We start from the raw sequence: 27487 nt of genomic DNA, 5'->3' as shown, positions 1-27487 counted from the left end.
AACCGGAGGCTCTGTAGCCTGGGCTTGTGCTGGGTGCCCTCAGCCCCCTCTCCCAGCAGCACCCCACACCCTGTGCCCCCAACCCTGGGGGGCTCGTTATAGCCAGCCCTGAGATCATTCGCTGCCCCATGCCCGGCTCTGAGGAGTGGTGCCCACAGCCGGGGGCAATCACAGGTGGCCCCAGGGAACCCAAAGGGATCTCCCCTCCCCGCTGCAGATGCTGCACCCCTTTGGGGTGCTCCGCTGCTCCCCCTGTGCCGGGGTCAGTTGCCGAGAGCTGGCTACGGTCCCCAGCCCCACCAGCGGGCTCGGTGGGCAAGGAGGACCAGGGCGGGGAGTCCCCAAACCCGGAGGAGCTGTGCCATCCACCGGCCACGCGTGTCTCCTGTCGCCCCCGGGACTCGAACCCATGGTCACGGGGTCACGGCTGGGCAGGGCCGCCTCCCCCGCCCTGCAGGCACGGGGCGGGGCCTGGCGTCGCGCCCTGCCCTGATTGGTCACTGATGTATGAAAGTGGCGCGCAGGGCGGAGGGCGGCACGTGGTGGCGGGAGATCCGCACGTGGCGCCGCGCCGCTCCGCTGGTCCCGCCGGCTCCGCGAAGGCAGCGCAGCATGTTCGGGGGCCGGGCGAGGTGGGTCCGGGGCGGCGAGGGGGGACCGGGGCGAGCCGGGCCCCAGCTTGGTGTCGGGCACCGAGGCTCCCTGGGCTGGAGCCGGGTCAGCTTCCCACTCAAGAGGTGGGAGAGTTTGTCCCGCTGCGGGCTCAAACAAGAGCTGAGAGGGTGCGGGTTTGCCTCTGCTTTGGTGAGGAAGGGTTCTCTGCCGCTACCTATGTGCAGCCTGGGAGCTCTGCTGGTGGGGCAGGTCCTGCTGCCTCTTCCCTTTCCCTGCCAGCAGGCTGTGATGCTTGTGCCTGTTTTTTTTTCACCTGAGGGAAGCTGTTTCCAGGTCCTATCTGCAGCCCTCTGTGTTGGGAAGTGGCTCAGTATGAAGCAGAGACCTTCCAGTAGCCCTTAGTCCTGCAGTTCTGGGGTCTTGCTGCAAGCCTGCAGCACCAAGAGCAAACTGCTTTGGTGGCACCTATTCATCTTTTTGCTGGAAACGCCCTTAAAGCCTTTGCCTGGCTGTAATTCTGCTTTAGGTTCTATGTTAAATGGCTGTTTGTTTGTTAAATGGCTTTTTGCCCTTGTTCCTGCCCAGTCCTCTCTTCCTGGACACTTCAGGGATCTGGTGGCAGGACTCTCCATCCCTGGCAGCAGTAGAGGCATCCTGGGACGTTGCCGAGATGGCAGCTCTGCGGAAGGCTGCAGATGACTCCGACCTGAGCCACCTGGAGGGGGACAGTGCGGAGGAGCTGAGTGTGCCGGACCCAGTGAGTGCCTGGCTGAATGCAGAATCAGCTTTCCCCGTTTCTCTGAGGAAATAGGAAACTTTCTACACCTCTCCTTAAGCACTTCCAGAAATTAAGAACAAGAATAATCTTGGGGTTCTGTTGTTAAAATCCCTGAGCTGAGAAGCTGGAAATTGAATTGTCCCTCTCCTGCTGCTCAGCTTTCACTGCTGAGATGTCTGCCTGGCTGAGAAAGTGTCAATGGCTCCTGTTTGTCACCAGCTTAAACCTCCAGTTCCCTCTGGTGCTGCTGGGGCCTCTCTGCTGCAGCACATGCTGCTTCCCAGGCAAGCACAGGAAAGGAAAGTTTTCCGTGTTTTTTTTCCCTCTGTGAAGCTGGGAGCTGAACTTCCCTTTTGTGGGACAGTCTGTTGTCCCCAGCACCCAGCTCCCCCTTGTCCCGAGCCTGGGAGGGCACTGCTGGTGGAGGTGTGCGCTGTGTAGCACTGCAATGTCCCAATCCAGGGTGGACAGCAGTGGTGGGGTGTCCCTGCTCCGTGCGCTGCTCATGCAAGTCTTGGTTTGGGTTTCAGGAGCTGGAGGCCATCAAAGCCAGAGTGCGGGAGATGGAGAAGGAGGATGAGAGGCTGAAGGAGTTGCAGCTGGAAGCTGAGACCCGCCTTATCATGAGCTCGGAGGCAGGTATGGGCTGTCCCTGTGTGCTGCTTCCCTCCCCTCCAGGGGCAACTCTGGGGCACAGGGTGGTGACCAGCGCCAGAGCACACTGCTCTGTCTCTGCTGGCAGCCTGAGACAATGTGTAAGGTGGGTGCAGGATGGGGTCCCAGGCATGGCATGGTGCTAAGGTTATATCCAACTCCTACATTTGCAGGACAAGATGCAGTAAATTTAATTAAATTTAAGTAATTGAGTTTAGCACCAACAGCCCCAGTCGAGCAGTTATCTTCAGTGGGTGGTTGGTTTTTTTTTTTGTGTGAAGAGAGTGGGGACAAAGGGGATGGAGGAAGTGGCGGCAGCGGTGTGGGGACTTGAATATGTCCGGACATTACCGGGGACCCGGGGAGTTTTGCAGTGTGTCAGCTTGGTGGCAGCCCTGCTGGGAGCAGACCTGCATGGACAGACGTCCCTCTGCCAGAGGGCTCCTGTGACTCTGTCCAGCACAACCCCTTGTCTCTGCAGGTCTCTTCCCAAAGACAACTGAAGAGAAGATTGAGGTTGACCAGCGATCCATCTATGTGGGCAATGTAAGTAGGAGACCCTGGAAAGGGCCCACCTTGCTGTTCCTTGCCCAGCTGGACATATGTTTGAGATCCCTAGCATGGGGGCCCATCTGCCCCCCCCAGCAGAAGCTGGCTGGTCCTGTCCCAAATGCTTCTCCTCTGCCCAGCCCAGACTGGGAATGTGACTTAGCATCTGCCTGTGATCCTCAGCCACTTGCAGATCATCTGTTGCATGTGTCAGCTCCCCAAAATATCCTGCTGGAGGCTGCGGGTCGTGCAGCATTGCTTGTTCCCTCAAAGGAGGGGGGGCTGCCTCGGATTTGGGTTTCCAGGCTGGAGCGTTCAGCTGGAAGGGTCTCCTGAGTCTCAGGAGATGGTGAGGCCATGGTGGCAAGGTGTGAGTGGGGTCAGCCAGGCCCTTTGCCCCCCGTGATGGTGTGCGAATGCGGACCCACAAGCTGGGGGAAGCTGGCTGGTGGTACTGGAGGAGCCAGAACTGTTGTTGCAGGTGGATTACGGGGGCACAGCAGAAGAGCTGGAGTCTCACTTCAACAGCTGTGGGCAGATCAACCGAGTGACCATCCTTTGTGACAAGTTCTCGGGGCATCCCAAAGGGTCAGTGCTGTGCGCGGGGGCTGGGGTTGGGATGTTGAGAGTGCTGCCCTGTGCTCCCCAGCCTTTGGGAGCAGTGGGGTGTCACTGGAGCTCTGATCGCCCCCTTGCCTTGCAGGTATGCCTACATTGAATTCGAAGAGAAGAGCTCTGTGAAGGCTGCGGTGGAGCTGGATGAGAGTGTGTTCAGAGGCCGTGTCATTAAGGTAAGAGCTGGATGAGGCCCTGGGATGGTGAATCCATCACTCCCAGCCCTGTGTCTATGGGGTTGTGCCGAACCCCGGCGCTGGCTGAGCCATCTCTTGCCTTCCAGGTGCTGCCCAAGAGGACCAACATGCCAGGCATCAGCACCACTGACCGCGGGGGCTACCGGGGCCGCTTCCAAGCCCGGGGAGGGCTGGCCCAGCGGGGAGGCTACTATGGATGGCAGCACCCAAGGGTGCGAGGGAGGACGTACAGGTGAATGGGCAGAGGGTTTCCTTGCGTATTTGGGTCAAGATCCCTGTGGAGCAGGGTGTCCCCAAGGATGAAGACAGCTGCTCCTTGCTCCAGCCATGCTCAGCTGCTCAGCTTTGCACCTCCCACCCAGGGAATGATGGAGGAGGGCTCCAGCAGGAATAGCCTCCTGGAGACCTGTGCTAGAAATGTCTCCTGCCTGCCATGTGCTGTTAGCATCACCCTGGTGCCTGTGGGGTCGGCAGGAGCTTGCTGTCTGGTCTGGCTGGGACATGGGCACCTCAGGGGGACTGTGGGTAGCCGGGAGGGGGTAGGACCGAAGTGAGCAGCCAGCGGTGGCATGGCAGACCCATCCCTGCTGCTTGTCCTGGCATCCCTTGTGTCCCCAGCACAAGCCTGGAGTGGTTCTCCAGCACACCTCCCGCTGCTCGTGCATCTGCGAGCTCACTGGGGATTAGCTTCAATGATGTCCCAGCCCCTTCAGCTTTGCGGGAGGAGGAGGAGGAGAGGAGCTGTGGGGGTGGAAGAAACACCTGGGAACTTGCTGCTGTTGCACTGTCCCTGCAGGGGTTTTGGGGGCACAGTGGGTGGGCATCGCGCTCCCAGCCTGACAGGTCTCAGAGGTCTGCTTGGTTCTGGGACTCCCCTGTCTTTTGGGGGTTCAGTCTGGGTTAGCTGGGGTGGAAGGGTGAATCCCAGCTCTTGGAGGGGTGAAGGAGCAGGTAGCTGTGCTTTTTGGCAGAGATGACATCTCAGCTGAGCAGTGCCCCAGTGCTTCAGGATACTGTTTTTGTTCTCGTTTAGGGGTCGGGCAAGGCTGGTGCCTTGGTATTTTCCGTACTAGAAAGGAGTGGACTGCCCTGGTGATGCCAATGGGACTGAAATGAGGAGATGGGATTGGAGTGATTTAAAAATATGCCTACCCAAGCCAAAAAAGATTAACTTTAAAACGCTATCTGTCTGGCCGTGAGGATTACTGCTGAGGCAGCCGTGTTCCAGGCTGCGGGAGGGAAGACTGGATCTGCTCCACTGCACATCGGCTGGATCCCTATCAGCATCCCAGGAGAGGCTCACCTTAGCTTTGCTTAGGAGATTGTGTTTTCATTGAGAACAGTCTCATTCTAGAGAACACCCTGTCCTGGGAAAGGAAGAGCTCTACCAGACCATCAGTCTCACCCCATAGTAAAGGGCTGTACTGGAGGGTTTGCTGTAAACATGGTTTGGCTTTTAGCTGTCCAAATGCCCTCCACCCCACCATGAGGGCGGACCTGTCCTGCTTGGCCCATGAAGCACTCAGCTTTGCCAGCTGTTTCTACAGGGGCTGGATGCTGCTTTCTCTTGCCCATAAGAAGATCATGAATACCTTTCTGAAGACTCTTCTTCTCCAAATCAGTGGAGAAAGACTTTGGTTACAACTCTAGACCTGACTGCTGGGGAGCTTTTCCTTAACTCCATTAGCCTTGTGGATTTCTGACCTTGCTTTTGGGAAGATGATGGAGCCTAACGATGTGTTTTGGGTCTGGTTTTTAGCTCACTGGTGCTGTTGTACATCTGACAACAAGGGGAGGGAGAAGGCATCCTCTGCTATTTCTCTGGAAGCCTCTGTATCTCCGTGGTGGTTAAACAAGACCTGGGTGTCACAAAACCCTTCCCCCCCCTTTTATTTCAGAAGTCAACAACCTCCTCTTCCGCACCTCCTGCTTTTATTCCAAAACTACAGGGGTAAGAGTGCTGCTAATGCATCTTTTTACTTTATTTCTAGCAGTAGCAGTATTAGAAAACCATCTCCACGCTTGCAAATTTGGTCTAATCTTCCTCTTTACTCTCATCACCATTCCTGCTGCACATCCCCGTTTGGGGATGGCGTGAGCCCAGCTGAACTAGAAGGTCAGGACCAAAGTGCACCAGGGGAGCTGGGTACCAGGGAACGAGCACTGCCTGGCACTTCCCCTTCCTGCTGAGCTTGTGTTTATGAGCTCTGAAACCACTCGTTTTTAAAGGAAAAACTTTTGTGTTAAAAGAGGCAGGCTGCAAACACCAGCAGACAGCGTTACTGTGTGAAGTTCTGCATCAAAATTTGTTTTATTACATAATTGTCACGCTAATCTTTCAGGATCCTTGGTTAGGATTCCTCTAACCCAGATGCAACAGATGTGACCAACTCCTAAAGCAGCTTTTCACAGCTCAGGGGCATTGCCAGGCTAAAAATCCCACTGTTTTGGGTTTGTGTTCCCCCCCCCCCCCCTCCTTTTCCTTAAGATCTCAGGATTTCTTTAAAGCTTGGGGCTTTAACTCTTCATGTTGTGTTGATTTTGCACTTTGCCCAGTGCGGACTGTGCTGTTGAGGCTGGCCCTGATCCAAGCTACCCTTAGGGTTAGACTTATAAAACTGGCTTTTTCTAGAGCTTTAAACTTTACATTTAGTAGCTTTGTAAATTCTTGAGACTTAATTTTTAACAAAAACTACTTTGGGGTGTTTGTACTCTCTTGTGTAAGAGGAAAAGCTGAGCTCCTGTCTCCGAGTGAAGATTTTTATATGAAAATGTTTTGGAATAGCAGTGTACTACTGTGCCTTGTTTAGATGATGGGAGAGGCTCAACCACTTTCACCTCCCCATTATTTGACAGGTTGTTGTTGATTAAATGTATTTAAGTTCTGTTTGAGAAAGTATTGTAAATGTCACTTATTTTTAAAATAAATGATCCTGCTGTGTGAACCTCAACTGCAGTGAGATCGCACTGGCTGTGAGCTGACACTCCACGCTGACCTGGCTTTCTCCAGGCTTCTTGTACCCTTTGGAGCTGTGCAGCTGTCTCTTTTATTTATTTTTTTTTAGCTATGTTTTATATATTTTTAACTGATTAGGTGCTTGAAGCACAGACTGCTGCCTGTGGGGCAGGAAAGACTTGGAGTAGAAGTGTGTGGAAAAGCACTGGGTACCTGCTCAGTGCCTGTGCTTGCCTGCGTTACCTCTGCTGAACTTGCTGTAGCCGCAGAGTCTTGCGTAGCGCAAGCGATCAAGAAGCTTGGATGCTTTTCTAGTCTAGCTTGTATTTTTTTATATATATATAAATACCTGCTATTGATTTGGTAGTCTTTAATTAGAACAGCAGGGAGCTGCAGGGGGAGGAGATGTTAATAGAGATTAGTTTGGGATGAGCCAGGCAGCTGTGCAATCCTGATGTCTTAATCTCTTGGTGTGGATTTATCCCAGCTGCACTACCTGTGCTCCCTGACCCGGGGTAGAGATGCTGTTACGTGTGCCTGGCCTGTCTCAACGAGGTGCAAAGTGATAACAGCAAACACTGTCAAATGTGAGTCACTCAAAGATCTTCCCCAGGAAGGCAGGATCAGTGCAGGGCTCCACCAGGTTCAAGTTGATGGTTTGAGACCAGCCGTTTGCTGTCTGCCAGAGCTTTCTCAAGTATGTAAACAGTGGCTGGGGTTGTAGAGAAACCTGGAGCCTTCGCCTGGCTTGCAGAGTTTTCTCTTTCCAAGAACTAATGGAGTAAGTACATACAGATCTGTGAGTGCTCCCAGCTAAGGAAAATCAGGACAAAGAGACCGAGTATGTTTGAATTAAGCATTGCTTGTGATGTTCCTGTCAGAATGAACAGTCCGGAGCAGCAGCAAAGGGGGCTGGCGAACAGCAGAAGGACTGCTGTTGCTGATGCGCTGCTCCTGCTTCAGAGGAACTGCTCTGAAGCACCAGTACTTCTGAGGAACAGTGTGCATCTTGGCTGACTGAAATCTAGGTTGACCCTAATAATAATCTCTTAGCTGTCTCTTGTGCAGCTGTGCTTGCTCTAACCACAAGTGCAGCAGGAACTGCTGTTTTTACACAAAGCCCAATTCCTACAGAAACATCTGAGTTGCACGGAGGCACAGCTGCACACATTTCTGTAGGGAACCAACCTCCCGTCTGACTCAGCTGACCTTCCTGAAGGAAGAGCTGGCTCTCGCATGTTACCTGAAGGCATGAAGCTGAACAGTGATTTCTGAGCTATACTCAGGTTTGCTAGAGTAGAAACGCACACAAACTTTGCATGTGTTGAGTTTATTTTACATAGAATAGATTTAAAATATTACACAGAATGAAGACAATATACACATCACTTCGTAGGCACGCTCCTGTACACAGGGAATGTTCTCAACAACTCCGATGAGAAGGGGCAGAGCCTCAACAGACCTGCATCATCATGGAGTTCACCATATTATCAAAAGCCCTAGAGAAGGAAATGAGCACAGAATATTAAAGAAAGCAGCTAGGTTGGCACAGCAGATATCTTGTAACAAACCCAATGGCTAACAATGCCTTTTGCTGGTTAACAAGCTGTCTTTCCCCAGGCTGAATATATGGTTTCACTCTTTAACTATAGCATGCTCTGTTGAGTAAATAATGACTTTTAATTAAGCTGAAGTAAGGACAGGTCTTATCCTGGCTGCAGACCTGCCTCAGCAAAGCATAAAAGAAGTTAGTCTTGCCTAGGCAGTAGAAACTCCCAACGTTATTAAAATTCCTTGTGAGATTACAGGTGAGAAGCAGGAGGCACTGGCCTTCATGTGTGAGGAACTACACATACTAAATGCCCACCTGTCGTTGCCCAAGGGTAAACCCTGGACAAGTGCAGTTGTTTACTCTGTTTAACCTGCTCTGTTTACCTATGTTTATGCTTGTATTTACCTATGAAACAGGGCATTTTTTCTCCCCAAGAAATTAATTTTCTTGAGCCAAAGTTTCTCACACTGATTCTGAGGTGGGAGTGAGAGTTCAATGTAACTTCTCATGAGACTCTGAGAGTTTTCTGTTATGCAGTAATGGCCCAAAGACAACACAGCTGTTCTCCATTTAGGCAGTTAGAGCATGCACATCTGAACTAGTCAACCACAGGGGTTATGCTCTTGGTCCTATTACATCATAAGTGCACTGCAAGTTCCAGAAAGATGACAAAGATCAGTATGATCAGCTGACTTACCTGGAATGGATACGGTCCCCAGGGTTATAAAAAGGGTTACACATTATGTCCGTATATGAATTATGCAGCTTTCGGAACATCTGAAAAGGGATTGTAGTTTAATTAATTTTTTTTTTTTTTTTTTTTTGCTTCTCAGCACTTTATGAATAAGCGGAAGTAGCAAAAACACTGATGTGGCAAGTTGTGCTCTGATTTCCTGCACTTACACTGCGGATCTCATTGTCTCGAAGTGCTGTGTTTGAAGAATCCACCACCATAACAAACTTCACCTTTGAATTTGTCACGTAGCCATATCTGTGCAGCTGTTAAGGCATGTGCTTCTGACACACCAGAGCTTGTCAAAGCCACTAAAACAAGGCTGGAATACACTCAAAGAAACAAGCTGAGAGGAAACATGACATTCTTGCTGCACCCAGCATGTAACCAGGACTAGATGAGGTAAGCCAGACACCAGATTGCAGGAACTGTATCCCCTTTCTACCTGACTGATGCCATCTTTAATAACTCCAGGTCAAGCTTGCTCCTATGCTGTCCAGTAAGGCATGCCTTGCAGCTTCCCACTAGCTATTTTGGTGAGAGTTTCTCTCGTCTTAACCACCATTTCAATGAGACAGCCACCTTATTTATTCTTGTTTGGGAGACCACAAAAACCTGGAGATATTCTAGTATCGGCCAGTGTGACCATGGACTTAAAAAACTAACAATCAGAAAACCCAGAAGTCAGGTCTGTTACAGCAGATAACTTCCATCTGCAGGATTCAGAGAAAAACCCAAAGAAAGTTCAAAAGATCAACTTGATGACTTAAAAACACTGGGACAGCTGTGGCCATGGAGTACAGATTTTAGAGAAATTGGACCACACACCTGGGATTTATGTATTTGAGCACCTTCATACTCCTGCTACTTTCACTGGTGTTATCAAGGAGTCTAAGATTTGTTGTAGTCAGTCAACTGTTTTAGCTAAGCATGGAATAAAGCACCCAGTTTATGGAAGGTGAAGTCTAGCTGCACCAGGCACTGTTCACATGTTGCACTCCCTCATGTAGGCTAAAGGTAAATTTTTCCACCACCTGGTTGGGCAACGAAGCAGCTGCTGAACTGACAAAGGCACCAAACCTGACCCTCTAGGTGACAAAGTGGTCAGTGAACAAGTCTGTGTATTTTCTGCTGATGTCTTTAACATGGCACTAAGTAGGAAGAGAAGTTTCCCAAGTGGAGTCCCTCACAAGTAAGAGGCTATAAATACATAATAGCATGGCAAAAGGCATTAGAAAGATACACCTTGTAGTCCTCGGTGGGGTAGAGAAGCCCTAGGTACAGTTCCCTCTGATCTACAAGAGCCTTGCCCATCGCAGAGATCTTTTCATCCACAACATCGAGGGAAGTGTGCACAGTGTAGTGGAACTTCAGCTCATTTTCAGTTGGAACACTCCGGATGTAGAGGGGGTAGTTCTGAGGAGGAAAACAAATTATGCTAACTAGGACCAGCCATTCCGCTGTGTAAGTGACAGCTGATGCCACGACAGTGCTTTCACCCAAAGAATCACTGCTGTCAGAAGCAAACTATTTTAATGATTTTACATTCACAGCTGTCACAGCACAGCCCCCCTTTACACCTTGCAGTGCTTGTGGAGCAGATCTGTCTCCATACACCAGTGGCAGGAGAATCACTTGCACAGGCACTGCACAAGGATCAGGTCTCTCCACTGCTTGACCTGCCCCCTTGCCCCAGCAGAGCCTATTCCCCGCTCTTTCTGAGGAAAATGCATCTCCTCTCCTCTCCTGCCTGCAGGACACTGTAGGGCATCCTCACACTGTCCCTGCATACTCTGCGCCAGCTCCCTCTGCCCTGGTCCCAGCCTGCTCCTGCCCAGCCTACTTTAACCTCCAGTGTTTGCCCCGCTCCCCGCTCCCCCCGTATCCGCCAAGGCTTTGCCCCGCTCCCCTCACCCCTGTTCATGCCCCGCGACCTGAGACCCTGCCCCGCTCCCCCTCACCCCTACCCCGCAACCTCACCCGGCCCCACAGCCCCAGTCCCGCTCCCCTCCTCACTCCTGCTCAGGCCCCACAACCTCAGACCCAGCCCCACTCCCCTCAGCCCCGCTCAGGCCCCACAGCTCCACCTGACCCCCCTGTCCCCCTCAGGCCGTACAACCCGAGACCCTGCCCCGCTCCCCCTCACCCCTACCCCGCAACCTCGCTCGGCCCCACAGCCCCAGTCCCGCTCCCCTCCTCACTCCTGCTCAGGCCCCACCACCTCAGCCCCACTCCCCTCACCCCTGCTCAGGCCCCACGACCCCGCTCAGGCCCCAACTGGACCCACAGCCCCTCCCAGGCCCCACAACCTGAGGCCCGGCCCCGCTCCCTTCACCCCCGCCCCACCTCCTTGGCGATCACGGCGATGCACACCGCCATCTTGTCTCCGCCTCCGCCGTCCCCCTCGCCCCGCCCCTCCCGCGGGTCACGTGAGGCGGGCGGCGCTCACGTGAGGCGCGGTGGGCGCGCGGGGCGGCGGTTGCCATGGCGAGGGTGGTGCTGGTGCCCCTATGCCTGTGCTGGGTCCTGGGCCTCGCCGCGGCCTCCGCGCCGCCCAACATCCTCCTCCTCCTCATGGACGACGTGAGTGGGGCCGGGGGACCCCCGGGGGACGGGACACTTGTCACTGGGAGGAAGTCACTTGGGGGGGCGGGAGGGGGGCTTTAAGGTGGATGGAGGGGGTGTTGGTCACCGGGGAGGCAGTTCTGTTTGTGGCCAGGAAGAAGGCTGTGTACCTGTCCCCAGAGAGGGGCTTGGGTTCCCGGGAGGGGGTCGGTGTGGCTGAGGGAAACTGGGGCCTCAGCTCCATAGTGTGCTTGTTACAGGGTGTGGGCTGAGGGAGCTTGCCATTGGGCTGAGAGCAGGGCCCTGGTGGTGAGGTGGGGTCCTGGGGCTAGTGGAGGGGCTTCCGTGGTGGCCCACCCTCTCCCAGGCACTGGTGGTGGTGGCAGCAGGGTTTGAGCACCAGCACCTTGTGGGCAGGGTGGCTGTCAGAAATGCTCTGCTGATGTCTGGGAAATTTGTTCATGGTGCATGTGCAGCATGTCAGAGATGCTTTGGCGGTGGTCTCTGAGCTCGTGGGAGCATCACGACGCATTGGCTGGGTCCAAAGCTGTGCTGGTGCTGAGGCAGAGGCCTTTAAATGGAGGTTTCTTCAATTTGGCTCCCCATGAGCCTTATCGTGCAGCTTACTGTTTCTGGATGTCCTCTTAAGTGCACATCGAGAGACGTTTTTGGGCCTGGCAAGACTTGTGTTTTGAGAGCATGTCTTGCATGTTTATTTGCTTCTTTATGCTCCCTAGAGCTCTGTCGCATTGACTCCTACGGAGTAGAGCTCTCCCTGGTATGTAGGGTCCCGCTAGGTTGCATGGTTTCTAGCTTCTTGCATCATCCCTTTTAGGTGGCGTGGTCTCCGTGTTCAGCCGTGTGCTACATCCGCTCCCTTTGTCAGTAGATCAGGGCCTGTGGCATAGCACGTGAACAGGGTCTGTTCCATGATTCATGGTCAGAGGTTTTCAGCACAGTGATTCAGGTGCAGCTCACAGGTTGATGTGATGATCTGGAAAAGTTTGATTGAAATAAGCAGGAATATTTGAGTAGGTTTGTAAGTACTTTGAAAGCCATCATGCATGGTCGCTTTCTTTCTCGAGTCCTTTCCAGATTTTGTGTAAAAAGTGGTGAAGAATTGAAAGGAAGGCCCAGGCCTGGCATATCCCTGCCCTTCTTCAGGGCAGAGCTGCCCTAGCTGACCTGTGCTAGAAACACTGCAGTATTAATGCAAACCTTTTGTTATTCCGGGTGTGGGAGTGTCCTGCTGAAAACAAAGGAGACCGAATTCTCAGGTCTATAAAGTCAAGCCCATATTCGAGTCTTTTGGAATTGGTGCTTACACACCTACATACCTCATCTAGAAGTCTTAATTATCTTATCTACCAGTCCATTCATAATGACTGGCCAATTAACTCCACAGTCCTTGGCAAAGGATTCCTCCAGCTGGGAAATGTTGAAAACCAGGGTGTCTTGGTTGTTTTCAAACCTTGATAGAATCATTCTGAAGTTAAGGCTTGGTTTTGTAGCCTACAAAAATAATTGTGGCAATATCTTCTAATAGTAGCGATGGATGTAGTGGTAGTAGCACTGAATAAAGTGCAGCTACAAGCGTAGGCAAAGACACTTCAATACATTTCAGGAAATGTTTTAGAAACCCAAACTTGTTTCCTGAAGAACTAAACAAGGAGGAAAGTAATTCCATTAATTTTTGCTCTCTGAACTGAAAAAAAAAAAAAAAAGGTAATAAATCATTAAAGAGCAAAAATAATCATAGGTTTGTTTCCAACTAAAAGTCTTTTCACTTTTGCACTCTGTAATCGCCTTATCCACATAAGTAAGGAAATAAATTCCTTTTCAACACATTTGAGGTGCTGACATCTTCCTGGTTTGCTTCTCTTTTGGTATTTTCATGTCGTCTTTCAGGTATGTTTGTAGTAGAAATGTGTTGTGTGCCATTTTAAGATACCTGAAAAACTAATGAGGGTGGGGGTGTGACTCAAAGGGTGGGCAAGCCTGTTTGGCTCTGTTCTGCCAATTCAATGTGACTGATGTTTTCATAGTGTTTCAACACTACTGTACAAGATAATTACCTTGTAAGCCTAGTTTTTCTGGCAGTCCGTCTCAATTTTCCATTCAGGAATATTTCCCCCAAAGCTACCATTTGTAATTTTCAAGGTGAAAGTGATTATCCCACTCTAGAAGTGTTGGTATGGCAAGAGACGTGATGAGGCACAGATCCTGACTGGAGCTTCTGTGAACTATTTATTTATATAAAATGCTGTTCATTAAAAATACATCTGCATGGTCTTTTACCTTTGATCCTTGGTAACTTCTGTGACTCTGTCACTGGTTTTGAATTAGAGCAACATGATATTCTTTTTTTCTTTCTTCCTTGATGATAAAGATACTGAAGAATCAAGAACTTGGGGGTGATCCCATTGAGTCCATTTTAATTCCACATCCTAGTGGTAGGTGGTACCATTTAATTGCTCCTCACTCAAACCTCAACAGCCGGCTCTGCAGCTCTCCAACAATTTTTTTCTCCAAGGTGCATCACTGCAGTGTAAATGTTAGACTTTCAAATGGGACCAGACAGATGGTTTTCTAAAGATCTCGATACATTACGCCCTCCATATCAGTTGCTCACCTGATACGCATCTGTATTAAAGAAAGCTATTGCCTTTTTTAAAGCATAATCTCCAGCAACCACGGTGCCTAATTGCTCATTAAGTTGTTCCCTTCTAGAACCTTCTGTTTTAAGTCACTTACTTTTATTTGTATTATTACCAGTAATAGCATTCAGCAATGAACGTAGACAACATGATGGTAATTTTACGGTTCTCCTAGCGCGTGACCTCTCTGAATTAGGAGGAAGACGCAGGGTAAAACCACTGTCTTGCAAATAAGCAGAGTGACATACGATGCCTCTGGCAGGTTTCTCTCCAGAGCTTGCTTTTAAAATAAGCACTTTCTCTCTTTTCCTGCAGCACTGGTTTTCCTTGTATTTCTAGTTGCATGTACGCGCATGGATAGATAGATAGATAGATAGCTTCAACAGGCTGAGATGGAGTCCTGGGGTCAGTGGTCCAACACAAAGACATGTAGCCAAGGAATGAAGGGTCAGACTTTGCAGTTGTACAACACTGAGCATATCACATGTAACTTCCTTTTCCTCCCTGGAATGTGTGCGCTTGCCAGTCTTCAGGCGCTTGAGTAAGAGTGAAAGCATTAGGGTTCTTACCCAGTTCTGCTACAAGGGTTTTAATGCCTGTTAGCTAGTCATTTAATCGTGTGTGCCTCAGTTTCTCATTTGCCAGTGAAAACTCTAATAGTCCTTTGCTTCATAGGGTTGGGGAAGATCATTTTTATCGTGTTTGTGAAGTACTCCTCAAATAAGGAGATGAGCACTATAAAGATTTAGAAATGAAGGGATACAATAAAAGTGTTATGTTGGCCCAGAAGCATTGTCGTTGTGGAAGAGTAAAAGTACTTTTACATCTTTTGGTGTGTTCTTTTTACAGATGGGTTGGGGTGATTTGGGAGCTTTCGGAGAGCCTTCTAAGGAAACTCCTAACTTAGACCAGATGGCTTCAGAAGGGATGCTTTTCCTGGATTTTTATACTGCCAACCCCCTCTGTTCTCCGTGTGAGTAAACTTGAGTTTTAAACTAGCATATAAGCATGCCACCTTCTGAGAAGATGGGGATGTTTGCCAGCATCTGACATGAACTAGCAACCAAACCAGCGATTACCCTCAGGGCAGTGTTTGGATTTTGTGCTTTGATCTTGCATTTTGCTGCCTTTTTATTTACGTTTTGATTGGAAACCCTACAATCTTTGGTTCATACAAAGCAGTGTTTTAGTGATCAAATCAGTCCAGCTAAGGGATTTTTTTAAAAAAAAACCCACATTCTGGTTTAGTATTTTAGCCTCAGTCATTGCATTTTCCTATCTTTCTTATTTTGGGATAAACAGACAAAGAAGTACCTAAATTATTGCTGAACATAGTTTGTACATAGTTTGTCGGATTCCATTGGCTTTGAGACTTTCATGCAAGGAATGGCAGCAGGCTGTGTCTTGCTTTTAACCCTGGTGGCTTGCAAGATTCTTGGGGAAGGGACAGGAGATAAAAGAAACGTTTGGGTCTGGGAGACACAGATATTTTTATCCTTATTGGTTCTTCTGTGGTGTGGGTTTTGCTTTTTTTCCTTTTTCCTCAAACCTGATTGGCAGCCAAGAACTGAAACAAAAATGAGAAATAGGGGCTTTATATTTGGGCTTTCATTTTGGATATAATTTGTCATTGTGCTGATGATGTCCTTGCTCAGAAAAGGCATTTAAAATATGCTGAAGTCCTGCTAAGTCCAATGGTGGTACTGCATATGCTTAAAGTTAAACATCTGGTTAAATGTTTCCTGCAGTCCGGACCTGACTTTTACTGTCAAAGCTGGACAGCTCTTTCTTCACTATTACATGACTTCTGTTCAGGCAAGCTGGAAAATTTAGCCTTAAGCATGTAATCAATTTCTGTTACGATTTCCTTTTACATATATATGTCAGGTATTCCTTTTGTAATTACTAAGGTAGAAGGGCTGCTACATTGACTACTGAAAATAATTATTCTACAGCAGTGGGTAATTTAATAGAGGGGCCAAACTTCAGCCAGGTTTGTCCTGGAATAATTCAAATGTCATATCAGAACGTGGCTATCTCCATGGCTCACTGGAGAAGAGAGTTGCTGCCTGTTCTAATGTGAGTGATCTTAGTAGCTGGCTGTGGCAAAAGGACACTGACGTGCTTTAGTCAGTGCACTGTCCTCGGCCTTAATATGATAATATTAATATTAAGCAGAGAATGCATGTAAAATAAAACATTTTTTGTTGTTATTTGCAGCAAGGGCAGCACTGTTGACGGGCCGTCTCCCAGTCAGGAATGGTTTTTACACCACAAATGCACATGCCAGAAACGGTATGGGCTTCACTGACTTGCCTTCCTCCCTTGATTTCCCTCTGTGCTTTGTAGGAAGTTTTGCTTTGAACAAAGGCTTGGCTTGGTGATCTTCCCCTATGGATCTTCCAGAGATTACCATGTTAACTGGTGGTAATAAGCGTGAAATTTATTGTTTCTTCCTCATCAAGCAGAAAACCTCCTCAAACTAAGAGACAAACAAGACTGGTTGATCCATTTGCTTCTGCTGGCTGAGAAGTGTTTCCTCTGGGCAGTCTGGTGAAAGAAAGTCACGTGGGATATATGTTAACACCCAGAGTAAAAAAAAAGCTGCTTGCAGTTTCATTCAGCAGCTAGTTTTCTAACCGTTTCGGCCTTGGTAGTTATAAAACTACCAATTGTGCCCGTGGTGCTTCCAGGGAGGATTACCAGTTCATAACGTTCCTGGGTTGATTTTGATTCCTGTCATTGGCTCCGGCGTGACAGACGCCACATGAGACCATGCGTGCTTGGGCAAGAATCAGCAGCTACGTACTGATTCACACTGTGCATCAGCCAGCATGCTTGACTATCTCTGTCCTAACCACAGTCACACCTTAGATTTTCAAGGGCCAGACAACTCTGGACTGTGAGAGACATAATTTCTTTCAGGTCTTGCAGTCTGAGCAAGTTTATTGAACATTTGATTTAGGAAAAAAAGGCCTTCATTTTAGAAAATATGAAACAAATTTGCAAGTGTAAAGGCAACTCCAATGCATACCTAAAGCACTTGCTTTCTTTATGACCCCCCTTTTCAAGGGTCTCGCCTTCATTCTGTGATGGCAGCCCCCTTTCTTGTTCGCTGTGGTGTGCAACTGGGTGGAGATCTCCCTTCTCTGAATCAAGTTCTCTTCATCTTGCAGCCTGGGAGGCCTTTGAAGGGGTGATATTGCTGGGACTTCAAATTAATCACTATTTCTCATCCACTAACTGTTTCTAATGATGGGCAGCCATGAGCTGCTTGCTCTAATATTTGTAAGAGTTGGAAAGATTTTTCTGTTTGTTTGTTTTACACAGCATACACGCCACAGGATATAGTAGGAGGAATCCCAGATTCTGAATTACTGCTTCCAGAGTTGCTGAAGAAAGCTGGCTACATCAATAAGATCATTGGCAAATGGTAAACTTAATTTAAGATCTCTTGCTTTGATATTTCAGTATGCGTGTGTATGTATTGTGAAGGAGCAGCAGAATAACCAGAATCACAGGGAAAAAAAACTGTTTTGAAGCTCAGATGTCCAGCTTTTGAAATCTGTGGTGGATCTTCTCCCCTGCTGTGATCAATTTCTGAATTAAGTGCTACCAGTACAAGTACATGCATATATCTTCATAAGAAGAGTTGAAGCAGTTTTATGTATATATATATCTATCTATAAACCCTTCAACTCTTTGTGCTTTCATCCATGTATCACACAACTTAATTTAATCAAAAAACACCAAGATGTTCTGTAGGAACTTGCTTTGAGCACCTATGTGCTTTTTATCTTTGGCCCCTGCTATATGTTGGGTTTTTTGTTAATAGTGTAGACTAAATTGTGAAAGTTTCTTTTTGGGGATGGGTGGGGGTGGGGCTGTGTAGAAGTGTGTGGTATAGAAATAGAGATGCAGACATCTCCAGGGCTACATTGAAGATTGTTCATCAAGTGTAGGTCAGGGTGGATAGGAATAGGCTTGATCAGGATTGTTGATGCCAGGTCTTTTAAAAGACCTAGAGGTCTGATCCGATACTCCGTGAATATTGTCCTTTAACTTTATGGACTTTCATGAAAGTACAGTATAATCTTTGTAGAGGATATAGAAGAACTTCTGAAAACCAATGTTTTGTGATGTCTGCAAAGAGTCGGAAGGGAAAGGCCTGAAAGATACTCAGATCAAACAAGCATGGTGAAATTACAAATGTAATAGTTGAAACTGGTGCATTTGTAACATTTGAATTTCAAATGCACTTGTGGGCTGTAATGGAATCCCGTGGGGCCTGGGTATCTCTGAACAGTTGATTCACAGTTTGGAACAGTGCTGTAATAAATAAATGCATAAGTAGCAACTTTGAAACTACATAGACACCACAGGAGTACTGCTTGGTTAACAGAGTAATTGTTAATGAAGAGACTTCGGACAAGAGTAGTATCAGGGGGACACTGTTTAGGAAAGTAATGGGATACAATTTATTTAACAGTTTCGTTAACAAGTTAGAGAAGAGTGAGTTTAAATTGTGGTTGGATTCACTGGTGCTGCTGAAATTGGAAGGAAAGCAAACTAACCTAAGACAGTGAATTATTTATTACCACAAATCCAAACAGCAGAGTGGCCGTGAAGAATCGGATCAATGGGCTGAATGCAATAAGATGCAGTTCAGTGCTAATAAATGTAAATTCATACACCCAGGGAAAAGAAATAAACAACGTAAATACAGATTGGTTCCAGGCAGTTATTCGGAAAACAGCAAATCTGGAAGGACCTGCAGCTGCTAGCAAGAAGGAGACTACATATGAATGTGCAGTGTACTATCGCTGTGCACCCAAGAACTGTTATCCTGGACAGCACTAGGGAATGATTGCGTACAGTAGCAGTATCTATCATTTGTGCATACCACCTGCTTCCTAGAAAGGTGTAAAGAAATGCAAGGTAGAGTAGTTAAATTGGAGTCTCATCCTAGCCACGCATAGAATTTTAGGGCTTTGAAAGATTTTTAAGTTTTCCAGAAGAACATTTTTTATATCCTTTCAACATCCCTTTTAAAAACTATTCAGGGTGTCCTGTGACAGTAGGTTCCACAGTTTGCAAGTCAAGTATTTGCCATGTCTGGTTTAGAATTTGATGCATTTCATTAAATATCTATTTTTTGTGTTGTGAGAGGGAGAGAATAATCTGCATCTCAGTAATTATTTGATTCCAAGTCTCTTCCTCTGTAAGTTCTCTTAGGACTTTCTTAGAACAAAATATTTTTTTCATGTCCCCTGTTGTAGAAACAGCCAGGAAGAGCTTTATATTACCATGTATATGAATGAGGAAAGGGTAGAATCCTGCAGGCCAGGCTTGCAGTTTTAGTTACATCACCAAGATATGATCATAGCTGGAATGATTATTATTGTCTGTTGTAACTCATTTTGGAATAGCTCAGAATAACACCATGGATCGTTTTTCTTCAGGTAATGCATTTTATGCCCCTTATGTTCAGAAAGTGTGCAGAGGGTGATGGCACAAAATGGACAGGTTGCAGATGCAGGCTTGTGAGTGGGAGCTGGAATGATTAAATAAACATTAAGCTCCAAAGATCTCCTTTAGAGACTGGGAGAGGATGGGCATTCTGTATATTCAAGATAGTATAAATGAAGGAAATGGAGAATTTGCAGTATGTAAATTGGAGATTAGCGAGGAGCTTCATCTTGAATTTTCAAGCTGCATAGTAGAATGGAGTTGTCATCAGGAGTTGCTGAACATGTTTTATGTTCAGATATGAATGGAAAGAACTCCTTCTTGTTTACATTAAGGTTTTTGTACCATTTTGGCAACATGAGTATTCCATGAAGAGAATGCAGATATAATGGTACGTTTCATGCGCTTTACCCTGTATTTTTACAGCTTAGTGGTATAAAAGTGACTTGTCATAGATCAGAATCCTTAAGTAAAACATTATGTGTGTCTTTGCAATGGCTTTGGGCAGCGCAGTCCATCAGTACAGATCATCAAGACAGCATGAGAGCAGGCACCAATAGAAGGAAATAATGGAAAACAAAGATTGGACAGTAGACTAAAATGGGATGTATGTAAGCACTGGAGTGAGTCTGCATGGACGTGTTTGCAACAAGTATGAGAAAGATCAAGATAATGCTCTGCAGTCATTTATTTGATTAAAATGCTTCAAGTTTTTCTTCTTAGGCAAAGATTGTTTTCTTGCATGCCATTCTGGTGAGATTTTTATTTGCTTCTTTGCAGTAGAATTTTAACTCATCTGTTTCTTTTGTTCCTAGGCATCTGGGTCACAGGCCCCAATTCCACCCCCTGAAGCATGGGTTTGATGAATGGTTTGGATCCCCAAACTGCCATTTTGGACCTTTTGATAACAGAGCGCTCCCCAATATCCCTGTGTATAGGGACTGGGAAATGATTGGCAGGTAATTCAGCTACTTGCCTGGTAATGTTATTTTCTTTGCTTTCGCTGCTGATATTACAGCGCTGGAAGATAAGTGCTAGCGTAGCAAACCCATTTCAGTGAAAAGGGGTTGGCAAAACCCACAGCTGCTTCAGAATCGGAATTACAGACTCAGTTGGATGGGCAGTGATCTGCAGGTACTTCACCCTATGCAGAGGACTTCTATAGCATGTCAAGCATTGGGAATATCCTGCCTCCTTTACAATCTGGGATGCTTACTACAGAGGACCCTGAATGTCCTGCAGTTCAGCAATAAGCCAGTGCAGGAAAGATGCTTGTAAAAGGTCATGAAACACATGAACAGTCCTCCTGGATCAGGCCCAAGGCCCATTTAATCCATTATGCTCTGCAATGACTATTCATCGTGAATGCTTATAGAAAGGGTATAAGAAAACAGATATGTGGAATGATCCTTCTTCTGCATGGCTGTCCACCTTCCTAAACTGAAGGTTGTGTCCAGATCTTTAGTAGCCACTGACTTAAGTTCCATGAACTACTTGTCTCTTTTCTAAACCAGTTTGTATTTCTGGTCTCTACAACATCTTGTGCCAGGATCTCATCTCTTGCTTTGCCCTCATACTTTCGAACAGGACTTACCCTCTAGTCTGGGGATGGCCAATAACCAGCCTTTCAAGACCTGGGTGGTGGTTTCCACTGGAGCTAGAACAGAATGAAGGGAAAATCTTGTGGGAAAACTCACAAGGCAGTCAGAAACAGGAAGGTATAGATTAACTGTCAAGAGGTATGTGAATTTCACATCTAGGAGAGGAAGCAAGGATAGTCCTTTGTGGGGGAAGAAGAGGTTTTGAGAGCAATGCTGGCAGAAAAGGATACTCGGGTACTGTTGCCTGGGCAGTGCCTGCTGCTTCTCAGTTGTGAAGTTAAAGCTGAGACAATTCTACAGCATTGATGCCCCTCAGAGACTAGGCATGCTAGCTGTCTAATAAACTTTATTCTAAACTCCTAAATGGCTTTTTGTAGGAATCCTGTCTTCCTCATCTCTACCTTACCATCTAAATTTAAAGTGGAATCTTGTTAAATATGAAGCTAGATGTTTGATTCTGAGGATTAATAAAGGTCTGAGTATCAATGCCAACCCGCAAGTTGCGTGTGGACTGTCTAGGGATGTGACTGCTCTACGGTGCCTCCCTCCCAGAGATGGTCATGCCCTAGAGGGTTCCTATGGTGATTTCTCTCCACTACTTCTCTTGGAAGCTGGTTCCATTCTGTACTGAAAGACCTCTTTATTCCTTCTCTTCCTGTTTGTAATAACCTTTTGTCTGTTTTCATAACGCCAGTCTATGCTTCCAGACTGCAGTCTGTGCCATTCTTGTCCATTCACTCTTGTGCCTGGTTATCATCTTATTTCACTTGTTGTTATTCTCCTGAGGACTGCCTCCCACCCTTCTTTGCTTAATTGGTGTCTAAAGATATGACTAACATAACGTTTTCAAAGCTGCACAAGTTCTGATTCCAGGATTGCTCTATTTCACTGAAAGTTGTTGTGTACTTCTGCAAATTTTACTCACACATCAAACAGCTCTCTATTGAAGGAGTAATGGCATAAGATCTTTAAGCACACTACCCCTATTCTAATAACTTAACAGTGAAAAGTCAGTGCCTTGGGTTTGTTGAAATCTTGTAGTCATTAATTTGGATCTAGCCATTTCACTGCTTTCTTCCATGAGAAAAAAATACGGTGACATTCTTTTTAATATATGAAAAGAATTTGCAGAGTGGCACCAGTGACCTGCTTTTGTAAGGAAGGGGGGGAGGGGAAAGCCTTTTTATGTTGTATATTCCTTAGGATTGATTTTTTTTTTTCTCTGATGCATTTTATGTTAAGATATTATGAAGATTTCAAAATTGATCTGAAGACAGGTGAAGCCAACTTGACTCAGATCTACCTGCAGGTACTGTCTATTTTAATACTGGTTTCTAAGCCACAGTGACTTTTGCTTCTTTTTTTGGAGAGATTTAGGTGGAGAGGATGATTCTGTTAAATTAATTTTTATTGTTGTTTACAGGAAGCTCTCGATTTTATTAGCAAGCAGCAGGCCAGCCAGCAGCCATTCTTTTTATACTGGGCAATTGATGCTACCCACGCTCCTGTTTATGCCTCCAAACATTTCCTGGGCACTAGTCAGAGAGGACTGTAAGTCTTGTTTTTGTGGGTATTGGTTTTGTTGTTTGGTTGGTTTATTTTTTTTTTTTTTTAATTAATACCTTGTGCTGCAGAAACAGAAAACCTAAGCAACATTTATTAGATCCAAGTATATAGATAATTTCTCAAAAGTGTTTGTGTGCTGAAACTGGTTAGTTAGTGAGGACTTTGCTTGGGTTGTTCTTTAATAATTTTGCTATAATCTGAAATGAAGGTCCTGTGACTAAATGGGGGAGAAGGGGGAGCCTAAGCTCCTTTGCCAGGTGTGTGAATAATGAAGTGCTGTATGTGGCACAGACGATTTTTTGGAAGGTTTTTGTATGATTAGTGCCTGGTTTAAAAGCCTATAAATCAGGCCAGCAAGTAGAAAAGCATGCATGAAAAACTCAATTTACAGGAGGCAGAGAGCTCTGTAGATAATTGTGAGCCTTGCTTCTGAGAATACAGTTTCAAACCAGCATCTATAAGCAAAACTACATTATTAGCTTCAAGTCTATGGCAAAGTGGCTTTGCCTATATTTGAGAACTCCATAGCTAAATTTATGTCGGTTGCTGGTCTCTGTCCAAGAGCGGCTCACATCTGAACAAATTCTGACTCTTAATACCCAAGAGAAGTTGCTCTCTCCCAGTAGGAGACAAGGGTTTAGCAGCGACAGTGGAAAACTTTATTACAGTAGCTGATAAACAAGAGAAGTATTTCTGCAGCACAGGTATAAATTAATGTCCACTAAAAGCATTGTGGTTGATTGCAATGCATTATGCTGTGTGACACTTTTCTTCTTTTGCTGCCTTTAATGTTTTGCATCTACTTTTGCCTCAGATATGGGGATGCTGTGCGAGAAATTGATGATAGCGTTGGAAAAATCCTAAAACATCTTCAGAAGTTGGGTATCAGTGAGAACACTTTTGTGTTTTTCACTTCTGATAATGGGGCTGCTCTCATTTCTGCTCCTAAACAAGGTGAGCGTCACATGAACAAACCTGGGCTGGGGTTGTGAGATCAAGGCTTAAGTCTCCATGTCTAGGGGAGTAGAGAGACCTGTACCTGGGGTTTTTGCTTCTGCAGTTATAAGAAGCCTCAAATTTCAGAGCATTTGCATTTAGAGTTAGCTTATGTTCATTACTTCTAGTCACTGTTGGAGGAGGTACTCTGGCTGTTCACCTGTGTGCATTTCCACTTTGTGCTCCACTGTCAGGGGGTGAATATTTTTTAATTTGTTCAGGCCAGGCACAGTAACTTAGCAGGGTGTTTACTTTCCATCTGCCAAATGCATATTTGAGCTTTCTGAGTAATTACAGAGAGTTCAAGAAGCCCTCCTTCTTTAGCTCTCATGAAAAATAGCAAGAAGAAAAAATATTTTTGTTACTTTGCAAGTTTTCTTTTGTTTAAATGATTGTTTCTCTCGAACAGAGTCATTGCAAATTGATTTTATAACCCACTCTCGTCTGTTTGGAGGCAGGCTGTCTCGTGGTTATTGGACCACAGACTGGGAGTATCCTGAGTTCTGATTTCAGCTGAGCCACTGTGTTTGACTTTGTGTGACCTGGAATCTGTCACAGGACCTCCCTGTTTGTTCCTCAGCAAGCTTAGCTATAAGGCTGGGTTAAAAACCCAGACGTTCCTGCAACGCACTTGGTATCTCTGAGAGTGAACATTCAGGGAATGCATGATTATTTTTCTCATTCTCATGTCTGCATCTAATACTGCTCTGGTACTTCAAATGGATTATGAAAATAATACTATTTCTGCCTGAAAGTGTCAGATTTCCTTTAGTTACAAACAGCAGTTAGCATCCTTAAAGGGAAGGAAAATGACAGCAAAGTATTTTCTGTTTGTTTGTAGGTTTGGGGTTTTTTTTTTTGTTTGGTTGGTTGATAGCAAGTTGTGTTTAAACTGTCACTTCCTCCCTGGCCACAAAAGACACTCTTAAAATTTCACCATAAAGGGTTATTTAAAAAAAAAAAAAAACCACACCACCACAACAAACAAACAAACCAACAACAGCAGCAACAAAACCCAAAACAGCTCTGGACATGTTGTTTGAAGAAGCATTCATGCAGAAATGAAAATTCATTTAAAACTAGCCTAAAAACTTCCTAATTGACAGTCTCTTTGAAATGTCATATTGGCAACATTTTGGGGTTTATGACTTTTTTCTCTCTCTAGGAGGAAGCAATGGTCGTTTTCTGTGCGGCAAACAAACCACCTTTGAAGGTGGCATGAGAGAGCCAGCTATTGCTTGGTGGCCCGGACATATACCTGCAGGAGGGGTGAGTATCTGCTTTTAAAAATTCTGATTGGTCTTAAGTGGACTGGAGTGAGTGGAATGGTTCTTGCTGGGTTCAGTGAGCTGAATGCTGCCCCTAGAGAACGATGCCATTCCTGTTCATTATTGCAAATTTGCATCTGCAGTGTCTGTGATCAACACTTCTGTGAGCACCAAGCAGTCCTGTCTTTTTGTCTTCCTGCTCTATTTAAACCCTTTAGACTTTTGGACCACAGTATTTTAGTGGGTTACGTGTTGAACAAATTGGAGTGTAAAGACATGTCGCTAATGTGTGTCCCAAGTCCAGAGCAGGAGTGTGTTGCCCAAACACACTATCTGTGTCCTGAAAGTATTAAGTGATTTGACCCTCACGGCTCTTGATTTCATGTTTGATAAAAGTTCCACTAGGGGAGGTCTAGATACCAGACTATTGCTCTTTCCTGCCTGTACAGAAATTCAGATATGATCACTTCAAAATAATCCTTCAGTGGCATTACCAGCCTCTCTTGTCCCAGTTCTCATTAAAGAAAGATGCAATCAATTCTTCTGCAGGCAGGGTTCACGGTAAATAATACAGCTTCCCTCCCCTTTGTGAGCATCTCTCATCCCTGAAGAAAGTAATACTTCATTAACTGGGCACTGTTCTTAAGACTGCAAACTATTCATAAATAAAACATTTTTCTAAGTTACATTCCTTTTCAGTGGTTTAATTGAGTCAGGATAATGATAATTTATCATTTACATTTAGGAGGAAGCCATCAGATAGCTTAGATCTGCAGCTGAGGGCAGGGGGATAGTTTGGTTTCATCATTTTTAAAGAGTTCACAGAACCTACTAGGGGTGTTTTATTATTTTTTTAATTTGAAATGAAAACAGTCTTTTTGTTTAAATTTAAACATTTCCATAAAGCCTTTACAAGCCAAGTTAAACAGCCTTGGGCTAGCATATGAGAACATGAAACTGAAGCTGACTGTTTTGTTTTCCATGTCCGAACTGAATAATGTGCTAAAAGTAAACATGCATTATAAATGGGGACAAGTAAATACCAAATTTAAAAATTCTTTCCATTGTAGTAACTCTGAGGATAATTAAGAACATGAGTAGAGAAATCATTGTGCTTGCTTCTTTTCTAGGTGGCTGGTACCCCTCTCGCAGGTAGTTTTTTGCATGTAGTGCAGCAGTGAAGCTTTATGTGGTGCAAAACGTTCTTGGTAGCTTGGTGTGATGCATGGTTTCCTGTTTGAGGCCACAGTTGAAGCTGCTGTTCGAATTCCTATGAACAGACATTTCTGTGCAGAATTAATGTGTTTGCATAGGCGGGTGGACTGACCGATGCTGTACTGTCATGAGCCCATGCATGCTCAGCAAGTTGTAGAGTGTGCTGAAGGCTTATGAGGCAGGTATGCGCCTGAAAATCCCCTTCTACACCACTGCTGCTATCATCCTTGGCACTTAAGCACGTGCTTAACTTTAAATCCTTCCTACCCTGGGCTCCAGTTCACAATGCTGCCTGCCAAATGTCTGCACATGCAGGTGTTGCGCTCCCAGATGTTCTCTTGGAACTCTACTCAGGTACATTGAGAAGCCTGTTCTGAACTCTGTCCCCAGGATGTGCTGCTTTGCTCTGAGTTAGACCCCCACGGGATGCTACTGATGAGTAAACATGTGATAGCTACTTATATGTCTTTTCTGCTTGCATTCTTGCCATCGAGGCTCCAGCACTGGTACCCACAGCAGCACTGACCGCAGGTGAGAGGTTTGGCATTGCTTCTGTGTAATGTAGCTCACACTATGTTGGCCTGTAGGACACCTGTAGTTATTGCTTCATAATTGCTTCTTTCACTGACATAGTAAGTGAAGAGACACGTGTTTGCTAGTACATTTTTGGCTTCTTTTCTGTATCTTGCGGAATCTGTAGCTTCAACATCTTCTTGATTGCAAGTTTAAACTAGTCAGTCTAAGTCCTGTGTAATCCAAGAATCTGTAAAATGTGGGGAAACCGCTTCAAAGTCTTTCATTGCTCTTTCTTTTCAAAAGGATGAAAGGCTTGGGAGCCCTGAACCAGGGTGGGAGCAAAGAGCTTCTTAGGAGTACCAAGCACAAAGCTGAAGGGTCAACTCTTCCTTCCTGTGCTGGGGTTGCTCTCGGTGCGACGGTTGTTCCTTCCCAGCCGTGGACATATTGGGGAGCTGGCGAAGGGTCAACGACTATTTCAATTGGCACAACTGCAGCCAGAAAAAGAGGACTTGTGTCTCTGGCCAGTGAAATCCAGTTCTTGGGTGGAAGGCTCATTCTGCTGATGGGATCTGGCAGTTTATTAATAGTCTTATTGATATATAGGGTGGGGGTTTTTGTTTCTATTAAAGGGTACATTTGTTTGCTGAAACAAAGGAGTACCTTTTTATTTAAACAAAAGTTAGGTGACAGGATTGTGAACACTTGATAGAATATTGATAGAGGTTAGGACAATTGGTGCAGTTGGCTGATTTGCAGTTTTTTGGGGGAGAGGGATGCTTCAGGAGTGTGTGTTGCTCTTGGCATCAACATTCGGTTAATTCTGGTCCCCCATCAGGAATATTTATTCACATACAAACAGCCTTTCTGCAGTTTCCTCCTCAGCTATTTTTTCCAGGTGAATTCACAACAAATCAGCGTTTCAACATTCCCCACATCACATCTGCCTTCTGGAAGGATCCAGCTGGAAAAAAAAAAAATCATA

General features: G+C 46.1%; 3 protein-coding genes across 3 annotated transcripts in view; 2 read left to right on the top strand and 1 right to left on the bottom strand.

Annotated features, from left to right (window-relative positions):
- Nucleotides 1-612: 612 nt before the first annotated feature.
- Nucleotides 613-4481, top strand: PABPN1L (PABPN1 like, cytoplasmic; the record flags this gene model as incomplete). The annotated part of the gene is made up of 8 exons (XM_082489426.1): nucleotides 613-632; nucleotides 1201-1372; nucleotides 1924-2032; nucleotides 2529-2593; nucleotides 3078-3184; nucleotides 3300-3387; nucleotides 3495-3640; nucleotides 4442-4481. 8 exons carry the CDS (start codon nucleotides 613-615, stop codon nucleotides 4479-4481), a joined length of 747 nt encoding a protein of 248 aa, XP_082345552.1.
- Nucleotides 4482-7684: 3203 nt separating this feature from the next.
- Nucleotides 7685-11051, bottom strand: TRAPPC2L (trafficking protein particle complex subunit 2L). Its single transcript, XM_082489324.1, has 5 exons — nucleotides 10996-11051; nucleotides 9893-10065; nucleotides 8820-8907; nucleotides 8614-8693; nucleotides 7685-7863 (listed from the first exon to the last, which is right to left on the bottom strand). Exons 1-5 carry the CDS (start codon nucleotides 11026-11028, stop codon nucleotides 7818-7820), a joined length of 420 nt encoding a protein of 139 aa, XP_082345450.1. The 5' UTR covers nucleotides 11029-11051; the 3' UTR covers nucleotides 7685-7817.
- An 82-nt stretch (nucleotides 11052-11133) lies between these two features.
- Nucleotides 11134-27487, top strand: part of GALNS (galactosamine (N-acetyl)-6-sulfatase) — a gene marked incomplete at both ends in the record, with an annotated part of 45862 nt that continues 29508 nt past the window's right edge. The window contains 9 exons of the mRNA XM_082489247.1: nucleotides 11134-11232; nucleotides 14721-14844; nucleotides 16092-16166; nucleotides 17202-17304; nucleotides 20156-20299; nucleotides 22184-22250; nucleotides 22365-22492; nucleotides 23322-23461; nucleotides 24669-24772. Of these exons, the coding sequence (XP_082345373.1) occupies nucleotides 11134-11232; nucleotides 14721-14844; nucleotides 16092-16166; nucleotides 17202-17304; nucleotides 20156-20299; nucleotides 22184-22250; nucleotides 22365-22492; nucleotides 23322-23461; nucleotides 24669-24772 (984 nt within the window). The remainder of the gene's footprint in view (nucleotides 11233-14720; nucleotides 14845-16091; nucleotides 16167-17201; nucleotides 17305-20155; nucleotides 20300-22183; nucleotides 22251-22364; nucleotides 22493-23321; nucleotides 23462-24668; nucleotides 24773-27487) is intronic.

Source organism: Vanellus vanellus, assembly GCF_965231255.1.
Source record: "Vanellus vanellus genome assembly, chromosome: 12".
Classification (NCBI taxonomy): domain Eukaryota; kingdom Metazoa; phylum Chordata; class Aves; order Charadriiformes; family Charadriidae; genus Vanellus; species Vanellus vanellus.
Note: the sequence above shows the minus strand (reverse complement) of the source record. Positions and strands in the feature narration are given on the sequence as shown.

Bases quoted from the DNA above. Each gene is read 5' to 3' on its own strand.
- TRAPPC2L (XM_082489324.1), bottom strand. From the start codon at position 11,028: ATGGCGGTGTGCATCGCCGTGATCGCCAAGGAG. The intron at 10,066-10,995 runs GTGGGGCGGGGG...TTTCCTCCTCAG, and splicing joins TCGCCGTGATCGCCAAGGAG to AACTACCCCCTCTACATCCG. The intron at 8,694-8,819 runs GTAAGTGCAGGA...ATCCCTTTTCAG, and splicing joins GAGACAATGAGATCCGCAGT to ATGTTCCGAAAGCTGCATAA.